The sequence below is a fragment of the Peromyscus eremicus genome, chromosome 2 (genome assembly GCF_949786415.1).
Source record: "Peromyscus eremicus chromosome 2, PerEre_H2_v1, whole genome shotgun sequence".
Classification (NCBI taxonomy): Eukaryota; Metazoa; Chordata; class Mammalia; order Rodentia; family Cricetidae; genus Peromyscus; species Peromyscus eremicus.
Window position 1 is genome coordinate 101491394 of NC_081417.1, and position 25115 is coordinate 101516508.

At 39.8% G+C, this 25115-nt stretch overlaps 1 protein-coding gene across 1 annotated transcript in view; it reads left to right on the plus strand.

Annotated features, from left to right (window-relative positions):
* Positions 1–25115, plus strand: part of Adamtsl1 (ADAMTS like 1) — a 359842-nt gene that overhangs the window by 134510 nt on the left and 200217 nt on the right. Inside the window, exons 7-9 of the mRNA XM_059255823.1 lie at positions 4201–4275; positions 8012–8169; positions 22232–22343. Of these exons, the coding sequence (XP_059111806.1) occupies positions 4201–4275; positions 8012–8169; positions 22232–22343 (345 nt within the window). The remainder of the gene's footprint in view (positions 1–4200; positions 4276–8011; positions 8170–22231; positions 22344–25115) is intronic.

Here is a 25115-nt window from a genome sequence, read left to right on the forward strand (position 1 = left end):
AGATGAACTCAAACATCAGAATAAGAAACCTGTGTTTTCAAAGTATTATTGTTTCACCTTTCTCTGATTCATCAGTTCAGGACACTGACAGAATTTAAAACTTCATTCAAAATGCTCTATATAGAAAAGTGAAGACAGTATCTGCCATACTATGAAATTTTCAGATAAATCTTTGAAGTACATTCTTTGGTAACAACTGGTTTGTGGAATGTTGGTTGCCACCCAGGTATGTGAAATGACAGAATTCATGATTCCCATGAAGAGCCTGTCCATTTAACACAGAAATATGTTATCTAATCTCTCTTAAAATGTTGATTAGTAACCTAGACTATGTCCCGAAGACTGGCATCACGGTTCTGTCAACAAAGCCAGAATAGATCAGGACAGATGCAGTGGATCAAGAAACAGTGTGCCTTTGTAGGAGAGAACATTTAGAGGAATGTGTGGCCTGGTGAGAAATGTGGCCACCTTCCCCACCAACCACACCAATTACACTAGTCACTCAGGAACCAGACATCACAGTGCATCATATCTTGGAACTTCTTAAACATCTCTGTGCATAACCGTGATGCGAACTAGAAGAATCCTCTAACCCACCCTAAACTGAAGAGAATTTATTATTTAATGCAACAATGTTTTCCCACTCAACTTAGCTTTTCCTATCAACATGCAGAAATTAAATTTCATTTTTCACATTTTCTTTTTTATATTTTAATAGTTGAGAATTTCATGCGTGAGTAAAATTGTGCCCATATCATTTCACACCTCCATTTCCCACCCCGACACTTCCCATGTTCTTCCCATTATCCCTGTTCCAATTCAGTGACTTCTTCTTCTTCTATAATTATTATAGGATCATTATAGACTATGTATACAAAATACTGAGTTCAACTAGCATTGCATATGATATATATATATATATATATATATATATATATATATACATGTTCAGGACTGACCACTTAGGATTATCACATCAGGAGCCTATTTCCTAAGTTATGCTCTAACATTCTTGCCATTAATAATTCTTATGATGCACATGTTGAACATACCCTGAGTTAAACAGAAAGAAGTGGTTTCTTTGACTTGGGCTTGCTAAGGAAGTAATAGAAACTAATAAAAGGGCTTTGAGAATTTCCCTGAATAGGGTATAGTCAACAAGGTTCCCTATTTTTCCCTAAAGCCATTTTTTCAGGACCCATCTTTGGGGCCAATGGTTCACTCATTTGTTTGATTCCTTACTCTCTCACATAAAGTTTGACCTATGAGAGACTCTTATAAACTTTGTAGAACAAAATAATGAATTGACTGATTCCTGGTGACTGCTGGAGCCATCTTCTCACAGCACAAGAACAGACTGCAGCTCCTCCAACCTCTGTGTTGTGGTCTGGCCATCATTCTGGCACCTGTGTTACCCCATTTTCCTCTTAGACTAGGCACAGGCAGAAGGGTGTCAAGAGATATTTCTTCCCTCTTGTTTGGCGGGCTTTCCGTATCCCACCTCAGACCCTCTGCAGCCTTCTTCTGCCTTTCTCCCTCCTCTTCCCCCTGGAGCATACACACATTAGTGCATCAGCCAAAAGGCGGTGGCGTTACTGCCTCAGCATGTGGAAAGTGAGTTACTTCTAACAAAGAGGGGCTGGGCCCATGGGCTGTGGGGGGGTCAGAAGACTGCAGCTGAGCAGAGCGATGCCAAACGGTAAGCTTCGCTTTCACTTGGACTTCTTTTGACCTGCGGATAAACAAAGACCTGCTATTTCTAGAAATCTCATTGTTTTAACTTCTTTGAATTGCTTTTGCAAGCCTCAAAATACACGTCTTTTTGAAACTTTAGGCTCTGTAGGCCCAGCCTCGATGTCCATGTGTTCCTCTTCTGTTTTTCCCCTTACTCAGTTTGCTTTCTGTGCCACGGAGTCCCAGCTCTGAGAAATGCAGCCTTTTATTCCACAGTGCATGGCGTTAAAAGAAGCAATACATTTATAATGTCAGCAGAGTATTCAACAGCCTCAATAAGTGTAACCTCTTCAGGGCAGGACTGAAGACCCGTGATTCACCCTCCTCAATCAGCAGGTTATATACTAGGGAACCTGCAGTGTTTGATGGTACACAAAATAAAAATCTTTCAGCCCTACACGTGCCTGGTGCCTGTGGAAAGCAGAAGAAGGTGTTGAAACTGAAGTTAGAGACAGTTGTGAGCTGCCCTGTGAGTGCTGGGAATCAAACCCAGGGCCTCTGGAAAAGCAACCAGTGCTCTTAACCATTGAGCCATCTCTCAGCCTCCCTGCCCCAATTCTTAAGAATTCTTGAACTAAAAGGAGGAAAATAAATGTATTGAATGCCTGCTATGTTCCAGGCAACGTATCTGTATCCACTATTCATATCCATGTACGGCAGTATTAGATGTTGCCTTCTTTTAGAAGCCTAGAGACTGAGACTCATTAGATAACTCCTGTGGCTCACTATCTAAACTAACCTCCACTGGGAATCTTATATTTAAACCTAATTATCCCAGTACTATGAGGATATCTATTGTTAGAAACGTAAGTAGGAATAGACATATGCACATAATTTCTGGATATAATGGCTCATTGTAAAGAATTTGCCTTTTTCGTCTGTCAAGTGCTTTTCTGTCCACTTGGCCTTGCTTTAATCGCCATGCTCCTGGGGATGATTCCATTTCTTCATCACGAAATCTTTGTGCATGTCACCAGTCATGGGTGAGGCAGTCTCTGAAGTGAAAGTGAGCCTGCAGCCAGCGTAATAAGGCAGAGATGGAGTTTCCAATGATAATGTCTGTGATGTCAACAGGGTGGGTAGAATCTACCTCCAATTACTTTTCTAGGATTTATTTTTGTTTTGAATTATGTGTAGGTGTATGTTTATGCACATGAGTATGTACATGTGAGTGCAGATACCTGAGGAGGCCAGAGGCATCTGATTCCCCAGAGCTGGAGTTACAGATGGTTGTGAGCCACCTGATGTGGGTGCTGGGAACTGAACCCAGGTCCTCTGGAAGAGCAGCAAGAGCTCTAAACCACTGAGCCATCTCTCCAGCCTCCTTGGGTTTTTGTTTTGTTTTGGTTTGGTTTTTGGTTTTTGGTTTTTGTTTTTCTTTTTCAAGACAGGGTTTCTCTGTGTAGTTTTGGTGCCTACCCTGGAACTCACTCTGTAGACCAGGCTAGCCTCAAACTCACAGAGATCTGCCTGCCTCTTGCCTCTCGAGTGCTGGGATTAAAAGAGTGCACCACCACTGCCCGGCCCTGTTTTGTTTTGTTTTGTTTTTTTGGTTTTTTTTTTTTTTTTAAATATATGTGTCTCATGAATGTTTGCTCAGTTTTAGGTAGGGTAATCCATGGTAAAATAATCTTTGATTCAGTCAGATTTTTAAAGGTATTTCAAAACAGAGATGGTAAATGTGGAGATATATTAGATCATCATTTACAGGCTTTCACAATATTTCATTGATTGAAGGTAGTTTATAATAGGGAATGGGACTGAAGGATTTTGAGGGTTCAGAGCACACAAATGTATTTCCCCCTCCTAGTCTGCCCCACTTAGCCAAAATGTTCTAACAGAGAGAGGTGCAAATTCTGATAGAATGCATCATCCTTTGAACACTAAGGCTTATTTTTATTTTTAATCCAGTGCAAATGCTGTAATCCAGGAAAATTTGATGGCATTTTAAAATAAAAAAGGTTTCCTTAAAAAATCCATTTTTAAATCAAAATTCGAGGGAGAGTGGGGCTGAAAACATGGCTTAATAACTCAAAGAACATACTGCTTTTACAGAACACTCAAGTTCAGTTTTCAACGATCACGTCAGGTAGCTCACAATGGCTCTAGGGGACCTGCCCCCCTCTTCCAGTCTCCAGGGGCAATTGCACTCACATGTGCACATATCCCCACCTGAAGCAGATGGACACACACACACACACACACACACACAAAATTAAAACAAATCTTAAAAAAAACTATTTCCTGTAAGAGGTCTAGTTCCCCCCAAGCTAAGCAGCAACTAGCTTCTTTGACATGTTTTATTTTGGAGAAAGGACATATTTTGATTCTCAAACATTGGCTTCACATTTCAAACACTAAAAGAAAACAAAATTTAAATCTGTTGTCCCTGCCTTTGTATGGGAAACAATCGGTAATTTTGTGTCAGATTATGTGCTTTTAAAGTTTTGTTCTGTTTCTCTCTAGTGGATGACACCGTGGTTGCCATACCTTATGGAAGCAGACACATCCGCCTCGTCTTGAAGGGGCCAGATCATTTGCGTAAGTAGAGCCACTGTTTTCCTTGAGGGCCTGGAGATTTTAGCTTTTATTATTAATTTGTTCCCAGAAGGAATGAAAGTGCAAGAGAACCAATTCCCCAACCTTCACTGTAGTGTGGTATGACCACTTGAATGCCTTCTGCCTATAACTGGCTGCCCGATGAGATGGGAGAAGGCTGTGTAGTCATTACGTCTAAGCACAGTCACCCTGAAATATATACAATAGATGGTGCCAGTGGGTTGTCCATAGGCTATGCACGTGACTGAGTCACCAAACCTTTGTGACTGTTACCTCTCTGTCTTTCCTCTCTATAGTTACTCATACCTTTTTTCTTTTCTTGCCTCTCTTTTCCTCCTTCTAAAATTCATTTCTTTTCCATTCTTTTCCTTTTCCTTCTATATTTTAAATCTTTACTTCATCAATCCACAAATACGTAGAAGTAACAAACGAACTGTGACATTTAAAACAAACCTTTGCAGAAAAATTAATTCTGTGTCTTAGTTCAGAACCCTCGTATCTTAAAGATAAATGGTAGGATTTGAGGTTAAATGGTAACAAAGCCTTAAAGATAAAAGGGTAGCTGGGTCTACATAGGGTTTGTCTATAAGAACTGATCCTCAGTCATTCCAAGGCAGCCACATCTTCTTCCTCGCGGTTTAGTGCTAGTTAGATAGAGCACTGTAAATTACAACCAGAAAGTTTTGGTCTGTAATAAAGAGAAAGGAGGATGTGATACCATTTCCTCTGAAGTTCGCCTTCACTGAAAGGCTCCTTCAGTTATTCCCTTCAGCACTGTGGTCCCCTCCACTCTGCTCACCTCTGAAATTCCCACAGTCAGTTCTGGTCTTTCCCCCTCCTCTTCCACACACATGCCCATGAAATCAGTTTAAGTAGCAAGGATTATTTTCTGACAATTAGACTATAAAGATCATTATAATCTGATAAACAACAAGAAGATAGGCCAGAGCCTGTAAAAGTTAGTTTTTCCTACTAAGTCTGTTCCTAAAAACAAACACATTTAATTGAAGAGGTGAAGTCGGAAAGGTCATGTGAAGTCAGGAGTGAGTGAGGTACAGTTTAGACAAAACAAGAAAACACGGATAAGTCATTCTTATATGGACCCGAGTTCTTTTCCAATCCTGAACCGCCCCATAAAGTCCAGTGTTCACATGTCAAAAGATAACATATTGTGCACTTTATACCTCCCAAATGATTGGTTTATCCTCTTAAGAACAGGACACAGCTAAATGCTATTATAATAACCACACTCCAAAATGGAATTTTTGTGAGCAGTGATGGAGAATGAAATAAAATAGCCAGGCTGAGATCATCGCCACACAGGGAAATGACTCGATATTGCCCAAGAAATATTTAAAACAAAATATTATATTTATAAATATGACAGTCTCCTGTATTTCCTAGTTTTATGATTGCTGAGGAGCTGAAAAATTGGGGGTCTAGGAAGATGGCTCAGGTAGTGAGGCGTTTGCTATGCAAGTATAAGGATCTTATTTCAGATCCCCCAACACCCAGCCAGATAAGAAAGTGCAGTGTGTGTGTGCAATCCCAGCACTGGAGGCAGAGACAGGCTGGTCCCCAGAGCTCATTACCCTGCCAATGTAGCCCAAGGAGTGAGCCCCAGGTCCAGTGAGAGACCCTGTCTCAAGAAACTAAGTAATTGGAGAAGAAACGCAATATCAATATCTGTCCTCTACACACAGAGACACACATTTGCACACACAATGCATGCATGAGATACACAAAAGCCAAAGGATTAGCTTTATTTTATTGAATTGTCCTAAAGAATGGCTAGGTAAGCTGCAAGTGATATTCATGAATGATAGAATGCAATATGAGATCTCCTTTTCCCCAATGAACGTGCTGCTTACACTGTATAGGTAGGTAATACCATGTGGTCAGCCCACACATACAAGTAACATTATACAGACAGAGCAAGTTGTAGGGATGTATATATAGATACATGTAATAACAATTAAAGAAATACAGGCTGTGAACTCGAGAGCAAGGGGTGGAACATAGGAAAGGTTGGAGGGGAGAAATTATGTAATTATACTTTAATTTCAAAAGATATTTTAGAAGAATTTGTTGATTTATTTTTTTAATTTTTTTATTTATTTCAACAAAATGATGGGGGAGCTGGTAAATGATGCCCCATGTCTCCTGTGGCTGTTTTCCCTTCACAATGGGGACATCCTCAACTATTGCAGGCCAAAGCAGTGCCACACCAGCTCATCTTCAACCAGATGGATCTTGAGAAAGGCAGCAGGAAAGGCCTCTCAGCAGAACTGAGTGCTCAGAACTAGGCTACACCCCTAGCCTCTGGCACCTCCAAAGGCATTACGTGTGTTTTTAACTCAAAAGCTCACTCTGTAATACAGAAAAGGAGAGCCTTAATTAAAGCTGGGGTGAAAGACACAGAGCCTCACATACCTTCCTACTGAAGAATGGTTGACAGAAAAAAAATGATTCTTGTGCTATTTCTTCTGGAAATAATTTGCCTAAGTCCCTCTGTCTTTCTTCATATAGGCCACAATCAGTCTAAATAAGTTCTCAATCACAACTTAGTCCTCTCTGTGATATATATTATCAATATATATTCAGTAAAGAAGCCAGCCCTCCTTCTCCACGTTTGATAGTTCCTTCCCTGCACCCAAATCATACTGCTTGTACTTATATTACATAATGCATGTATATTACCAATATATATTATGGTATATGTGTTAATATATGTCACAATATATCACAATATTTTTATTTTCAATCATATATAAATGTATATATATCACCACAACTACAATCATTTTCAGCATGCTCTAATTTCCTACAACAAAAGATGCCTCATAGACTGTGTCATTGAACAATTTCAGACTTGAGTGCTCTAGGATCCATTTCTTTCTGCCTAGGCATTTATACAATATCACATATGTGAATAAAAATAGTTATCAAAAGTGATTGTCAGCCGGGCGGTGGTGGCACACGCCTTTAATCCCAGCACTCGGGAGGCAGAGCCAGGCGGATCTCTGTGAGTTTGAGGCCAGCCTGGTCTCCAAAGCGAGTTCCAGGAAAGGTGCAAAGCTACACAGAGAAACCCTGTCTCGAAAAACCAAAAAAAAAAAAAAAAAAAAAAAAAAAAGTGGTTGTCAAAAGAGAGGGGACTCAATGGATAACACCTGTCTTTAAGCCACTGTTGTTCTATTCAGTTGAGCAACAGCATGTGTGCAGTAAGGAACAGAAAGTATAAAGGGATGTAGGTTAGTGCATGAGCAAGATGTCACACAGATGCCTAGGCAAAACATGGATGCACTCGGACCTACATCAACGAGCAAAAAGAAAACTGGAGGGTATTACTGGGCTGAAGGCAACCAGGACAGACATCAGATAGATACGTATGAGACGTGAGTAAGCCAAAGGATTGGGTTACAGTAAAGTGGGATGCTCAGATGAGGTACTGGAAAGTCAAAGAGTATTTTGACAGGGAGCCATGGATTCTTGGATAGTGAGTTTTAAAATAATTTCATTTGCAATATAATCTTCCGTATGACATAGCCACGCTTATATATCTTATTTATATTACAATTCTAATAGTGTTGACTATCAGAAGAATAATGTTCCTCTCTTAAGTAGCATGAGTTTTAATTCCACAAAATGTGCTTGCATGTGTTGTGTGGTACCCCAGGCATACCTGCCTCTCCTCTTCTTGCATTTGATTATATAGATCTGGAAACCAAGACGCTCCAGGGGACTAAAGGTGAAAATAGTTTGAGCTCTACAGGCACTTTCCTTGTGGACAATTCTACGGTGGACTTCCAGAAACTTCCAGACAAAGAGATACTGAGGATGGCTGGGCCACTGACAGCAGATTTCATCATCAAGGTAAGCCTATTTGGTATTTTAATAATAAGCCACACCCAAATACAAGGCACTTATAATCTCTGAAAGAAAGAGATCACAGATGATAGTTAGATGGATAGACAGAGATAGATAGATAGATAGATAGATAGATAGATAGATAGATAGATAGATAGATAGATAGACAGATAGATAGACAGACAGATAAAAGATAGAAATAATTAGGTGATTATATATACATGTAGTATGTATATACACATAACCATTTGTTACCTAGGAAATGTCTAATTCAGAAGTTTTGTTAGCTACATCTTGGACTTCATAACAACATAGAATGTTTTCAAGGAGTATCTTTAAATATATTGTTAATTAAATGGCCTCATATAAATAGCCAATATTATCTACCATTAGTTGGAAAATATAAATCATTTCTGATTTTTTTTTTGGCTTGTTGAGACAGGGTTTCTATGTGTAGTTTTGGTGGCTGTCCTGGACCTTTCTCTGTAGACCAGGCTGGCCTCAAACTCGCAGAGATCCTTCTAGCTCTGCCTCCTCCCAAGTGCTGGGATTAAAGGCATGAGCCACCACCGCTCAGCCTATAAATAATTCCTAAATAATTAGGCTAAACTTGTTAACTAATATAAGGTATCCCCATTAAGAGAGAAATGCAAACTGATAACTTGTAGATCTAACCAACTACTCATGCTTCCAATGGCAAATTCTGTTTTCTCTTGTGCTGGCAAGAAGATTGACTGGCTTCCTTCTATCAGTGCTGTCCTGCTCTTCAAGGTAATATGAAACACATTGCTGGAAGCAACAGGACATTCTATTGGAAAAATGCACACACTGGGAGAACACTTGGGAATCACAATAAAATAAAACATTTTTTTTCTTTAGTAGGTCAGGAGGACCTGAAGGGTTTCAGCTGTAAAGCTGTAAAACTTGTAATGTGTCCAAGACTCCATAAATTTTTTCATCATGAGACCTGGAGCCAGAGGACATTTGATTTAAGCAAGGATTTGGTGACCCCATGGCAGCTGGAAGTAAGAATGCATGGAGGAAAATGTGATAGGCAGTAAGGTTGTATGGAAGAAGGGTTCCAGAACACTCTCCTTTATCGGCGTCTGTGTGGTAGCTCTTTTTAATCCAGGCCAGATGCTGGCCACATGAATATGAACAAGAAGCTACAAACTATTAGAGATAACCTACAGTAGTTCATCTAGTAAAGACTAAGTAATATATTAATTCTTTGAAGCCCATAGAGTTACTGCCGAATAGACCATATATAGAATAGTCATTTCTCTGGTGGCTTCACACAGTTAGTATGCATTCTGAAAGGATAGAATGAGTTCCAGTGATACTATGCATCTTTGGATAGTTCATAGCATCATCTAACACTTTCCATCCAACTAGTTATTATATGTCCATCACCCCTTAGATACTTTACAAGCACAGTGAGGTCTATATATTCAAGATTGAACTTAAGTAGGCTCAGAAACCCACATTGTCACATTCTTTTTGTTAATTATCTCCATCTTTTTAAATGTTTTTAATAATTATGTTTAGTTACTATTCAAAATAATATGTTTTACTTATACTAGTGACATTGTGACTTGCTCATACTTGTTGTCCACTGTTCCTCCCCAACCTTCTTCCTTCACTTTTAATAATTCACGTTCTCCACCCAAATCATCCTGCTAGTGTTTATATGACATAATACATACATGACTATGTGTATATGTGTCTCTTTAAGTCTAGAGTCTACATACGTATAGTGCTTTGTTTTTCTCAAGCCCCCTCCATAGGTAGGACTTGTATTGCCTATCCAAGCCAATCAGAAGAGTCACTTAGTTTCTCACCTTTACACAATAAACTTAGTCTTGTTTCTATACCGTTTCTCAAGCCTGGTCCTTCTCCATCCTGGCTGCCTTTGTTTTAGTTTAGACCTTTGCATTCCCTTGACTAAGCTAATACTGTAAGAGCAGACTTTTTTCCAGCTCAGATCTGTTATCTATTTGGCTTCAGAATCTGTTTTCTAAACTCATTTGTCCCCGTTTCAGAATCCTTCATAGCCCTTCCCCTTTGAGGATAAAATGCAAATTCACAGCACAGCCACATTATTTTGGCAACCAGGATTCTTGGTGTCTTTCCATCCTCACTTGTAATTTGACCCCTTCTGTTCAGGCTGACAAGTCCTATACACCGACAGAACTCATGGTCTTAGAGAAGTGTCATGGTCTCTCCCTGGAATGTTCCTCTCTTTTCCTCTAGCGTCTTCTTCACCAATGCCTCTTTGTCCTTTACCATTTCTTCCTTCACCCCAAATTTGTTTATGTCTCCTAACTCATTCTTTCCAAGAGGGAGGAGCTGCACTGTATTTGTCTTCACATCTCAATAAGAGCGAACCATGAGTAAATGCTAAGAGAACGAGGCATTTCCACCTCTCATACAGCAGTGCTTCAGTGATAGCAGGTGGTGACATTTCAACCACCATGAAACTCAGCTTCAGGAAGGACGCACTAGAGGTCATACCCATGGTAACCTTGGACTAGAAATTACATTTCTTTTCTTCCAGCCCAAACCTTTTTTCCCATTTTCTGTGTTCCTTCTAAGAGTGTATTTTTCCCTTAAGCTTTCATTGGAAAACATCTGGAATTAAATGAATGTAAAGTTATTCTAAATTAGATTATATAAAAATTTTAATGTATTCATTAAATTTAAAATTGAGCCAGATAATTTAAGAAATATAAAAAAATAAAGAAAAACACCATTTCACTATTGATTTATAATGAAATAACTTCTGTGTTTCTAAAGTACCTAAAAGTAAAGGTTATCATTTTACAGTTTTTTCAGATTTAGCTGTTAGAATTCATCTCATCTTATACAGGTTGATTCCATATTTGGCTGATGTGAATGATGGGGTGGACATGAGAAAGCAGATGTCTCTTCAACATCCCCACTTCATGCCCTTTGATTACACACCCAGATGGGGATCGTTGCATCATACAGTACTTCATGGTAGTTCTATTTTTACAACTCTTTGAGGAATTCTTTTTTGGTTGGTTGAATCAGTTCACATTCCCACACTCAGTAGAAAACCTCCCTTCTCTCTGCATTTGCGCCAGCTGTGGCTTTCCTCAGGTCTATAACAGCCATTCTGGCAGGTATGGGGTGACAGGTGACCATGGGTTTCATTGCATTTCCATCATGATTAGTGATGCTGGGTGTTTGCTTTTAAGCCAGCTGGCCCTTTCCATGTCCTCTTTGAAGAAGTGCCTTTCAGATCATTTGCCCATTTTAACCAAGTCTTTTATATTTTTTGCTATTCAATTGTGTTTCTAGTGTGTTTTGGATATTAACTACTTATGGTTTATACATATTCTCTCCCATTCTCTGGATGTTCTCTTTATACTGTTGATTGTTTCTTTTTGCTGTGTACAATATTTTTTTTAGTTTAATATAATATCATGTTTTTATTTTGCTTTTGTTGTCTATTCTTTTGAGGTTATACAACCCCCAAAATCATTGTTAAGACCAACATATGTCATCAAGCTATTCCCAGTGTTTCTTCAAGTATGTTTATAGTTTTAGGATATACATTGATTTTTGTATATGAAAGAGTATGAGCTGATTTGTGTGTATGATTAAGGATAAAGGTCTAATTTATTCTTTGACCTGGGACATCCAGGTTCCCAGACTCCATTTATTAAAGAGAATATTTCTTTCCTTATTCTGTGTCCTTGGCAACTTTGTCAAAACTAAACTGACCATAAATACCTGGGTTAATTTGTGGGCTCTCTATTCTGTTCCACTGGTTGATGTTTCTGGGTTCATACCAGTGCCATGCTGTTTTGATCACTGTACCATTATAGTAAACTTAGAAATCGGGTAGTGTGATACCTCTAGCTTTGTTGTTTTGGGCTCAAGACTGCTTTGTCTACTCGAATTTTCTATTCTATATGAATTTTTGAATCGTTTTCTATTTCTATGAAAGATGGCTTTGGAATTTTGATAAAGATAGCATTGAATTTATAGGTCACATTGGATGATGTAGACGTGTAGACATTTTAACATTATTCCTCTAATACATAGGCATGATGTATTTTCCATTCATTTGTGTCTCATTCAATTTCTTATCACCATATTTTACATTTTTTTAGGGTATAGACCTTTTACTTCCTTAGTTACATTGACTCATCTTTCTCCCTGAAGAAACATTTCTTAAAAAAAAATTTAAACACCAAACATTGGTTATACAAGCAAATTTGGCAATGCTTGTGTGCTATGATGGGTAAGCATTCTAGAATTTACTATGTCCTGCTGCTTACTGGCTGTGTGACCTCTTGTATAATGTTTTATCTGCTTGAGCCTATTTACTCCTTCATAAAATGGTAACAGGATAAGACCACTCCCAATGGAGCCCCCATGGGGTATTAAATGAGATAGTGTGTATAAAAGTGGATAGAATTAAATTACTTCCTTCCTGTCTTTTTAAAATGCTTTAACTGCCAGTCAACAAATCACAGTGCATGCTCTACACAATAGCAGAAAGTTTCTTCTCTGAAGATGGTCACAGGCTGATCAGTTTACAACTAGTACCCCAGCAACAATTTGGCAGGTATGGCCGTTAAAATAAATAGATATAGAAGTGGACTGTCCATGACATCTGCCAATATGTGAATCACTGGGGGCAACTAGCTGGGTTGTAAACCCTTCCTCCTGGGCCATATGTGTCTGTTCTGAAGCTGCAGATTTGGCAAATGGTAATCACCCTCCCTGATAAAGTCCACCCTTCCCCAGAACCTCTGATTTGCTCTAATCTTGAAAGTACTTCCCATGTGTTGAGATGTGCTGTGGGTTTACCTGTTTGAATAGTTTATGAAGGAATTCAGATTAGATGAAAAGAAACATGATGAGCACTGAGCTATGAATGTAGAGGGAGCACACAGCCAGATAGAAAAGAGTGGCATATGCAGAGCTGAAAACCTGACTTAGTTCATGCACTAGTCAGCGGAGAACAGTCATCTCCTGCGGAGGACAATTTACAAAACTGTGGATTTATGGAGGTAGAGGACACCATAAGAAGACTAGCATTGTTCCAGTTGTTGCCAATGTGACATTTTGGCATGAATTTTAGAAAATTAACAAACATTGATTGTATGCCTTACCCTGTCGATGGCGATTTGAAGTGTATGTACATTGGGGAGCATTACATTTAGCTACATGTTGGCTAATTAACAAATGCCTCACTTCACAAAGCTAAAGTAGCAAATGACAGCATCACAAAAAAATGGCCAGTTATAGTATTTTACAGGAATGATACAAAGTTGGTGATTCCCACTTGGAATCAGTGCTAGGCAGACACAATCCTTTCCTATTTTTGCCCAGAAAACATTGAGCATAATTATGCACATAATCAAGTACCCAAAGGTGTTTTTATTCTGTGAGATATTTTTGAAAAGAAGCCTAGAAATAAATAAGGGCAAAGTATAAGTTCTCTTATCCAGCAAGTTTATGGAACACTCATGTCTCAGTGTCCTTCTTTTAGAAAATGCTCAGAAAGAAGTGTAAGTGAGACCATGCCACGGTGGGCATATCTTTTTTTATTATTATTGTTATTTTACAATACAACTCAGTTCTACATATCAGCCACGGATTCCCTTGTTCTCCCCCCTCCCACCCCCCTCACCTTCCCCCCAACCCACCCTCCATTCCCATCTCTTCCAGGGCAAAGCCTCCCCCGAGGACTGAGATCAACCTGATAGACTCAATCCAGGCAGGTCCAGTCCCCTCCTCCCAGGCGGAGCCAAGCGACCCTGCATAGGCCCCACGTTTCAAACAGCCAACTCATGCAATGAGCACAGGACCCAGTCCCACTGCCTGGATGCCTCCTAAACAGATCAAGCCAATTAACTGTCTCACCCATTCAGAGGGCCTGATCCAGTTGGGGGCCCCTCAGCCATTGGTTCATAGTTCATGTGTTTCCATTCGTTTGGCTATTTGTCCCTGTGCTTTATCCAACCTTGGTCTCAACAATTCTTGCTCATATAAACCCTCCTGTTTCTCACTAATTGGACTCCCAGAGCTCCACCGGGGGCCTGGCCATGGATCTCTGCATCCAGATCCCTCAGTCATTGGATGGGGTTTCTAGCACGACAATTAGGGTACATCTTTAATCCCAGCACTCGGCAGACAGAAGCAGGTGAATCTCTGGGAGTTTGAGGCCAGCCTGGTCTACAAAGTGAGTTCCAGGACAGCTATGGTGGTTACACAGAGAAACCTTGTCTCAAAAAAGAAAAGAAAAGAAAAAGTGTAAGTGGGCTGTCAGCATGCATTTGTGCTTTCACCTAGTTTATAATGACATTTAGGAAACAAAACACTGGGTCAAGAAGATGAAAATAATGTTGCACATAACTGAAAAGAAAAGTTTAAAAATAGATAGTAAAAGCTAATGATATTCAGTATAGGCTCATATGATTAAGAAAGACTTTCTGAGACATAAGCAGCCTGTGAATATTGGGAAAGACTGAAAATAGTCCATTCCCTTGGAGGCTGAGCTGCGCTGTTTCAGTCTAGACCACACTTCCCTGCTACCTGGCAGATTCTGGGTATATACCTATAATATACCTCCCCCACTGGATATCCCATGTTTATAAGAGTCAAAAATCATTGTTCTAAGCCAGGGGACTGCGTGAGGAAAAGCGAAGTCAACTGTAGGACAGCAAAGCAGTCAATGGTTGCATAGTGATTCATCTTCCCACTCAATTTGGACGCAGAGTGGGTCCCAAGTTTACAAAGAGACTCATGGGGTTTGGAATGAGCTAATTTGGGGATGCTGCATTTCTTGTCGGGCTTCATAGCTTCATACAATGTCAGACAGCAGGGCTTCAGGTAGACAGCCAAGAAGCAACCCTTCACTCTTACTGCTGAGCATGGCCCTGTGCTATCTTGCCCTCCCCATATCTGCTCTGGTCCTTCATGTCCTTGCCCTCCTTCTTCTGAACACTACAAAGGTCTTCCTAGCCTCAGCTCTGCTCTTCCATTCAGCATTTTCTTTCAGGTTCATACTTTAACCGTTTTAATCCTTGGTCCATGACCTCTGTTTTTCCTAGAAAGGCATCTCTAGTATACAGCCCAAAGTCGTGGCAGCATCAGCTAGAGCCATATGCCATGTCACCCTGAGCTAGGGCCAATTGCTCAAAATGTGTGCTCCCATACTGAGGTCCACAATTCTCAAAGTGCTGGAAAATTCTTTAAGGCATATAAAGGCAAAGTTGAATGCTACAAATTTTTAAGTATTTAATTTTAGAATTTCCAAATGCTAAGATCATCAAGCATTCCTGACACTGGGAAGATTGAGTCCATGCTTCATTCCACTAATAACCAGCACTTCTTTTTTTTTTTCTTACTTAAATTCATTTATTTGTTTTACATCCCAACTGCATTTTCCCCTCCCTTGTCTCCTCTCACTCACTCTGCCTGCTGCCCATCCACTTGTCCTCTGTTTCTGTTCAGAAAGGGGCAGGCCTCCCCTGGGTATCAACAAAACAAGGCACAGCACTTTTCAGTCAGACTAAGCACCTCCCCTTGTATTAAGGCTGGGAAAGGCGACCCAGTATGGGGAGTAGGGTCCCAAAAGCCAGTAAAATATTCAAAGACAACCCCTGCTCCCACTGTTAGGAGTTCCACAGTTAGACCAAGCTACACAACTGTCACATATATGTAGAGGGCCTATGTCAAACCTATGCAGGCTCCTTGGTTGTCAGTTTAGACTCTGAGTTCCTATGAGCCCAGGTTAGTTGTTTCTGTGTGTCTGTGGGTTTTCTTGTCATGTCCTTGACCCCTCTGGCTCATATAATCCCTCTTCCCTCTCTTCAGCAAAACTCTTCCCTGAGTTTGACCTAATGTTTGGCTGTGGGTCTCTGCATCTATTTCTATTAGTTACTGGATGAAGGCTCTCTGATAACAATTGGGGTAGTCATCAATCTATGAGTATAACAGAATACCATTAGACATCATTACATTGACATTTTTTCTTCCAATCCTGTTTGGCTCTATCCTGGGTCTCTAGGCAATCCAGCCTCTGGGTCAAGCACTCCCAACTCATTGGTTAGCCATTCCCATAATCTCTGTGCCATCCTTACTCTACTACATCCCATAGGCAGGAGAGACTGTAGGTTGATGGTTATATGGCTGATTGGTGTCCCAGTCCCTCCACTGGAAGTCTTGCCTGGTCACAGGAGATGGCCAGTTCAAGTTAGGTATCCACTGTTGCTAGCAGTCTTATCTGGAGTCATCCTTGTAGATTCCTGGAGTTTAGGTCATACTTCAAAAACCTGTACTCCACAAAACTGGAAAATCTAAAAGAAACGGACACATTTCTTGATAGAAATTAAATTAAGATCAGATAAACAATTTAAATAGATTCACAACCCCTAAAGAAATAGAAGCAGTCATTAAAAGTCTCCCAACCAAAAAAATTCAAAGCCAGATGGTTTCAGCACTTAATTCAACCAGACTTTCAAAGAAGAGCTAATGCCAATACTTCTCAAATTAGTCTACAAAATAGAAACAGAAGGAACATTGCCAAAAATTCTTTTTATGAAGCCACAATCACCCTGATACCCAAACCACACAAAGACTCAACAAAGAAATAGAATTACAGAGCAATTTCCTTCATGAACAGTGATGCAAAAATACTCAACTACTCACAAACCAAATCCAAGAACACATCAAAGAGATCATCTATCATGTTCAAGTAGGCTTCATCTCAGAAATACAGGGATGGTTCAACATACAAAAATCAGCCAATGTAATACACCATATAACTGAAAGAAAAGTACCACATGATGATCTCATTATATGCTGAAAAAGCCTTTAACAAAATCTAACACCCCTTCCTTCATGATAAAAGTCTTGGAGAGATTATGGATACAAGGAATATACCTAAACATAGTAAAAGCAATATACAACAAGCCAATAGCAAACATCAAATTAAATGGAGAGAAACTCAAAGTAATTCCACTAAAATCAGGAACAAAATGGAGGCTGACCATTCTCTCCAAATCTATTCAATATAGTACTTGAAGTTATAGCTAGAACAATAAGATAACAAAAGGAGATCAAGGGGATACAAATTGGAAAGGAAGAAGTCAAAGTATCGCTATTTTCAGATGATGCATACATGACCTCAAAAATTCTACCAGGGAACTCCTACAGCTGATAAACACCTTTAGTGAAGTAGCTGGATACAAGATTAACTTAAAAAAATTCAGTAGTTCTCCTACATACAAACGATAAATGGGTTGAGAAAGAAATTGGAGAAGATATCAGAAGATGGAAAGATCTCCCATGTTCATGGACCAGTAGGATTAACATAGTAAAAATGGCCATCTTACCAAAAGCAATCTACAGATTCAACACTAGCCCCATCAAAATCCCACCATAATGCTTTACATGACTAGCACTTCTTACAAGCCCTATCTGCATACTACCCTGCCTATGGCGATATGGGTTTTTTTTTGTTTTTTTATTTGTTATTATTATATGTGTTTGTGCATGCTCATATGTACCATAGTACATGTGTGGAGGTCAAAGGCAACTTTCAACAGTCAGTTCTGTCAGATTGTCAGGCTTGTTCAGCAAGGGCTTTTACATTCTCAGCCATCTTGCCAGCACAAGAGGTAGCCTTCGACAGAGGGTCGAGAGTGGTCTTAGGCAGAGGTCACTTTTCAATGCTCTGCTTCATTTCATGAGACGTATCATTTGGTGAAAAGCTAAACAATGTCTTTAAAATAATTGTCACGTGTATTGAAAATATGACAGTGATCCTAAGACTTTATCACAAATCATAGCTTATTCCAAAAGTACTCAGCAGGATGGTGATTCATATAGAAGCCTTTTGTTCACTGATACAGCGATTTATTTAGCAACTGTTTGGGCACCTACTCTATGCCAAACAATGGAGAGGATGACAAAGAAAGAAGTGATGATCAAGAGGAACATGAGGTGACAGGCTGTGGAGAGAGGCAATGAGGGAACAATGATGCCCCACTTAATTCCCAGACAACTGGTGCTGTAAAGATTGGGTTACTGTTGCCTGACATTGAAAACTCAAACAAGAGAATTTAAAACTTTTTTTCTCATGCACTTGAGGAAGTAGTATTCTGCCAATTGCCAAAACAGCCCTTCATCAAATACAATAGATCAAGGCATTTAAGAAGCAGGTACCTGGGTTTTATTCCATTTACTCCTTGTTCTAGGAAGTAGGCTGGCTCATTCCCACAATCTCAAAGCCTTCCCAAGTCACTAGGGAGACGGAATGCCCCAAGAGCCGCTGCTGTCCAGTCAGCTCACACCATGGGTGGCCACTCACCCAGGGCTTCCCTTTGTACATCCAGAGTAGCAGCTTCCCTGCAGCATGGTGGGAGAGGGCAGAGGAGGCCAGCAACGCCACCTGCTTGTCTGGGACAGAGGTTCTGGCATCAGTGGGAGGGGGGGATGGGGAGAAGGGGGTACTTAGCTGGGTAACATAGAGAGGCTCACAAGTTGCCCTTTTCTCAATAGAGAAGGAAGGGGCGCTTTCAGGGTCCTTCATCTGGGGACCACTGTGGACTGATGCTGTTTTCACATGTTTATGGTGTCTCCTTTGTTCCTGGAACTGGACTCAGACTCAGAGGTCAACCATCTCCCCTCTCCACACACACTTGTGCCTCCCTCCAACTCCATCTTTAAGGTGCTGTCAACTGTGAGCTTCCCACTTATTTTCAGTGTGAGACGTCCTTAAGATGAATAGAAACTCTGAAATGTTTGCAATTAGAGGAAGAAGAGCTTGTTCCAGAACATTTTTTATTCTTATTAGCATAAGAAGGTCAAAATTACATATGCCAGATGTGTTCTGCTCCCTGCATCAACATTCTAAGGTGTCAAACTGAAGCTTTGCAAATACTCTTGGGCACTAGCACGTGATGTCTGAGGATTTAGGGTTTGTGGAACTGCAGAGCTAATGATAACAAGGGCTGAGTGATCCAGAATGAAGAAAACCAGAACAAAAGACTATGGCTGGCCCATCTCCATGAGCAACTGTTAGACCACCAGAAATACACATCATGTCAGCCTTATCTTTATTTTAAGCACTTGTCTTTACTTTAAAATGAAAATTGAAAGAAACATTTATAGTAGGAATGAGGGTATGAAAAAAGGGGAATGCACATTTCATCATGGCACCACTGTGGTACCCCAAAAGAGAGCAGCAGCTTTGGAGATACATAGACCCAAATTCAAATTCTACTTTGCTCTTTCTTAGCTGTGCAACCTTGAACAAACCACTGAACCTGGGCTTCATTTTTTTTTCTCATTGTAATTTAAATGTGAAAAATCACCATCTTGAGATGAAATTGAATATAAATAAAATGTACCTCAGCCGTGGTAGGAATGTGGTAAGGGCTGACCTTCACTGTCATTGTTAAACAAAAAATATGACTATGGAAACAGGAAAAGCAGAAATGTAACATATATGGACAAAACCAGGCAAGATTATTAAGCAAGAGCTCTTCATTCTCGTGATTCATTTAATCCATTTGAAAGGGTTCCTTTTCATTTTTGATCTCTTCAAATATAAGTTCTCAGCCTCAGAACCTACACTCATTCTTTAGCCTCACCGTGGAACTCACACAGGACAACACTCTCCAGCAGCCACCACCTCTCCTTCCTTCGCCACGGTGTCTGCTGACCCTTCCTCTGAAAACCAAAATGCTTTCTTGCCATCTGTTCCCTCCTCACGGGCTATGGAGAGTTTTATCAGTAGCTTCCAGGGAGCCCATAAAGGGACTTACTCTATCTTCTTTGTCCTTTTAATAGATCTGAAGGCAACTGGACACCATGGAGCTACTCCAGGGCAAGGCCTCCTCATTTTAACCATAACTAGTTACAATCCTACCATTGTGTGCCCAGGCCTCCATTGCTAGCCTTCTCAAAAAGACTCTAACAAAATAGGTGGTAGATAGGGTGTTGGTTGTAGATAGGGTGTTGGTGTAGATAGGTCATGGGTCCCCTCACCTGCCACAGCTGCAGCTTTTTGCTATTCTACTAAGGGCAGAAGAATAAAAGAGAGCTCTGTGGGAGTTGTTGCTGTGCATCTTTGACCTGTACGCACAATGTCAACCACCTCAGTGACAGTGCTTTCAGAGCGGCAAGTGCCCTTGTGATTCTAGATGGGTTACAGTTGGTAGAAACATATCATATACTTTATATACCATATTAGCAGAGAATAAAATAGAAAAGAGGTCTCAGATTTTTTCTCCCAGTTTTTCAGGGGTTTTGGGTTCAAGTGAGAGTCCTCTTTCAATAGCTTCTTACATGATAATCACATCTCTAAAAAAGAGTAAGGGAATGTTGGAGTAAAACTATCAAACAAAAGCTTAGCAAATAATGAGATGAATGTTGGATCCGTAAGCCAGCAGTTAGGAACCATGCATCTGATAAATGAGACTGTGGAGGACTGATGTATAGGCAGTGCACTCCTCTGGTTAAGACACTACCACATCAGCTGCTTTTTTGGTTGGTTATTTTTGTTTGTTTGTTTGTTTGTTTGTTTGTTTTTATTTTTTTTTTTTTGTGTGTGTGTGTGTATGTGTTTTAGGATAGGTTTATCACTGTTTGCTCCAATTAGAAAAGGCCTTAAAGGTTCAGTGATCTGAGTACCAGTGTCAAATGAGATGATCTGTAGGTTTCTGATCTTTCTCTGTCTCCCTCCTCTCTGCATCTCCCAGACTTCCTGGAAGAGCAGTTTCATTTCATCTACACTCTGCAATCAGTCTGGAGTTTGACACATGCAGATTTTCTTACCCTTCTTATCTACTGTTCCTATTTCTCTTGTGTCCTAGGTATTTATGCTACTTACCAAGATCAGCAGTAGAGAGACAGGGCTATCTTTAAAATAGTCTGGAAGCCAGCTCCATTATTTGGCTAAATAAAGGGCAGTATTTGAGACATTAGAGACACTTAAGAACATGTAAAGGCTTAGGCCATGTGACTCTGTTGCTTTTCTAGTCATCACAATATATAGCTGGTGTGAGAAGTAATTCTGTCATTATTCCTGGAATCTCTCTTAATATAACAAACAGTCCCAGCCTGGCCCAGCAGTGTAAATGTTGACTGTCACATCATTCAGTCCTCATGAAATTCATTGTTCATGTTAGGTACTTTTTCTTCTCTTGTAGTTGAAGTATGTTTGCTCAACCTTGTAATTTTAGGAACCATTAAAAATTAACTGTCTCATATTCCCTCTTTTAAAAACAAGTTTTAATTTCCAAAAGCACCAGTTTTATTTGAAAGTAGTTGCTTTTACAACTTAGTATCTTGACATTTAGTATTCTGGAATATCTACATTAGAATTGCCTAAATCTCTGGGCGTGGGCCCAAGAATTTGCACTTAACTGACTTCCAACTGGTGACTTAGCACATTCACATACATGAATCATTACCCTGACAGGAAGACCCATGCATGTCCCTAAATGGGAAAAACATCTTAATTCTTGATGTTTTCTCTTTCTCAACTACAGATAATATCTTTTATTTTTTGCAGTGTATGGCATTTATGATTTCCTTAAAATAAATTGTCTATTTCTGGCCTTGTTTTGTTTTGTTTTTGAGACAGAGTCTCTCTACATAGCCCTGGCTGTCCAGGAACTCAATATGTAGACCAAGCTGGCCTTGAACTCACAGAGATCCTCCAGAGTGCTGGGATTGAAGGTGTACATCACCATACCTGACTATATTGATTATTTCTGAACCTATGTTTAGAAGTCTACATAATTCTATGGTCTCTACCAGGAAAGTAGAAAAAGAAGGGGAAAGGAACTGTGGTGTAGTCTCAAACAGATATTTCACCGAGGTAAGAATTATAAAAAATACCATGAGAACCATTCTCTGATACAAAGCAGGATGAGTGGAAGTATCTTCCTACGTGAGGCCCATTCAGACCCGCACATAGCCAAGACCGTGCATTCTCCATCAAGCTTATTAGGGACCTGGAAGTCAACCACACTCCTGCCATACTCCCAATTTTCCTGTTTTGTTCCTGCAGATCCATGACTCGGGGCCTGCAGACAGCACGGTCCAGTTCATCTTCTACCAGCCTATCATCCACCGATGGAGGGAAACGGACTTCTTTCCATGCTCAGCAACCTGTGGAGGAGGTAATAGTGCTCTCTCGTCCTGGCTAGCCCAGGCCTCCTCAATGAGGAAAAAGCTGGATGTTGTAAGAGTGGGGTCACTTCTGAATGGAGCTGATTCCTGAAGCCACCCCTGAGCTGCCCCGGGAAGCTTTTCCTTTGTGGAAGCTCATAGCAAACACCTCTTTCCTTGGCATCATGGAAAGCCAGGACTAGTAATACCATATCTGTCAGCAGCTTAACCCTGTGGCGCTTGCTTTCACCTATGCATAGACTTGTCTAGTGGAGTGATGTCACTTCTTCAGGAAGCAAGTAAAGATGTTTGTCAGGCTTGCTCCCTTAGAGAAAGTTTATAACCAAAAGAAAAAAAAAATGCTGCATTGTTGACTTAAACTCAGTTCATTTTTGCCTGCCCCCATCACCACACACTGAAAGACCTGCGTTCACCTCATAAATTCCTGTCCCCATACTGTCACATCCATGTCCTGTACAGCATCTTGTGTTACTAGAAAAGAGTTTTCTCCCCATTTTCTGTTTTTCATAATTATAGTAGGCATGTCACCATTTCTTTGAATTTTTTTTTAGTCATTTAGTCATTTCCCTGTAGGAGACTGCTTGGTTCTTTTAGATGTTATACTATTATAATGTAATAAATAACATAATGCCATTCTGTCCTTCACAATCCACCAGTAGGTTACCACCAGATAAAGGAGTTTGAGTTTTGTTTTATGGTTTGTTTTGATTTTGTTTGTTTGTTTGTTTGTTTGTTTGTTTTGGCTGCATGTATTACCAAAATCTTTCCAAGAAATTAAATGCGTGAGTATTTTAGATCATCAACATTTGTGGGATATCTTTTGTTTTCTATTTTAATAGGTCTAAAATTACATATATATTCCTTTGAAAACTGGTACATCTGAAAGTTGTTTTCTCTAGTTTCATGGATGCTGATTAATTGACTCACTTTAAATAGTTCATCCACATTGGAATTATTCACAATAGTTAAAAATCATAGTACCTCAAAATTGGGGTAAATGAGTGTCCATCAGTGTTTTTAAAACAGTAAGAATATATGACACAATTCACCCAATAGCTGTGTTATTTCTGTCTATATAATATGAACAAAGCACTAAACGTGGTTCTAAAAGCAGTGTTGTATTTTGTCATAGTTAGGGTTTCTATTGCTGTGATAAAACTCCATGAACAAAAGCAACTTGAGAAGGAAAGGGTTTATTTGGTTTACACTTCTACATCACAGACTCTTAACACAGTCTCAGGCAGGGACCTGGAGACAGGAACTCAAGCAGGGACCTGGAGACAGGAACTGAAGCAATGATCATGTAGAAACATTGTTTACTAGCTTGTTCCCCAGAGCTTGTTCAGCTGCTTTCTTATACCACTGAGGACTACCTGTCCAGGGTGGCACCACCCACAGTGCGCTGGCCTCCCATATCCATCATTAATCAAGAAAGTGCCCCCACAGAATTGCCTACAGGCAAATCTTAGGGATGCATTTTCTAAGTTGAGGCTCCTTCTTCTCAATTGACCCTAGCTCATGTCAAGTTGATGAAAAGCCTAATCAGCACAGATTTTAACTTAAAAATAATGAGCCAAACGACTATCAAGTATGTTTGTGTTTCAGTGCAATAGTATTTCTATAGTTGATCCAGCTGATCTGAATAGAAAATTACTTTCTTTAAAAACAAACTGCCAGTTGAGGAGATGGCTCAGTGGTTAAAGAGCTCATCATGAAAGCAAAAGAATGCAAGATCAGATGCCCAGAATCTATGTAAATACTGGGAAGATGTGGCTGCCTGCCTGTAATTCCAGCCTCAAAAGTCAGATAGATAGATAGATAGATAGATAGATAGATAGATAGATAGATAGATAGATATAGAGGGATTGACAGATACATAGATGATAGATAGAGATAGATAGAGAGATAGAGATAGAGAGACTTGAAAAAAGAAAACAAAAAAGCTACCAATTATGTTGATGTTTCATGAGAATAAATTTCTATACATCTATGAATGAGCCATACAGAAAACAGACTTAAAGAAAAGGGCAACTAATGCAATATTTTTTCTCTTTAAATGTAAACCATACCTTTCATAAAAGAGCAATTCAATTGTATGCAACCTGTATCATTTTCTCACAGAGTTTCTGTGACAGTATAATTTCAGTGACCTTGACAATGGCTAACTATTAAATAAAGCAATTAGTGTTACTTTCTTCTATTTCCAACCACATTGGGTCTCATTTTACTCACATGGAAAAGCAGCATTATCCATTGTTTTCCAGTGTCAGGCCCCTGTTCATAGGAAATCTTATTGGGAAGCTCAGGAAGAAGCAAAAGTGCCCCATGGAGTTTGAGGGATGTAGTGTCTTCCTTTCTCTCCATGGAGCAGTCTTAAAATCCAAGAAGAGAGATGTGGGTTCCCATGTGCTTTCCTGCTCTCAGATTCAGGTGACTGGCCACTTTGCCAGGTGTAAGGAATGTTCACAGCCTTGAGATGCCTCAGAGGGAAGTGTCAGCATACCATGTTGGTCCTTTGCTTTCATTCCACGTCTTTACTCCATGGTGTGTAAGAACTTTGAAGCAGTGAGTTTGGGCTGAAGAACAAGGATTTCAAAAACATACCCTCAGTTTAATCATTTCTTATTTCTTCCCATGTTTTACCACCTGATAAATTCTGTCCTTGAGTAGAAACTATTCTCTGGAAAACTCCAAAGTGTTTAGCTTATAAAATTAGCTGCTTTGAAAGACGATGGAGTCAAAAAGTAAAAGTATGTTGACTA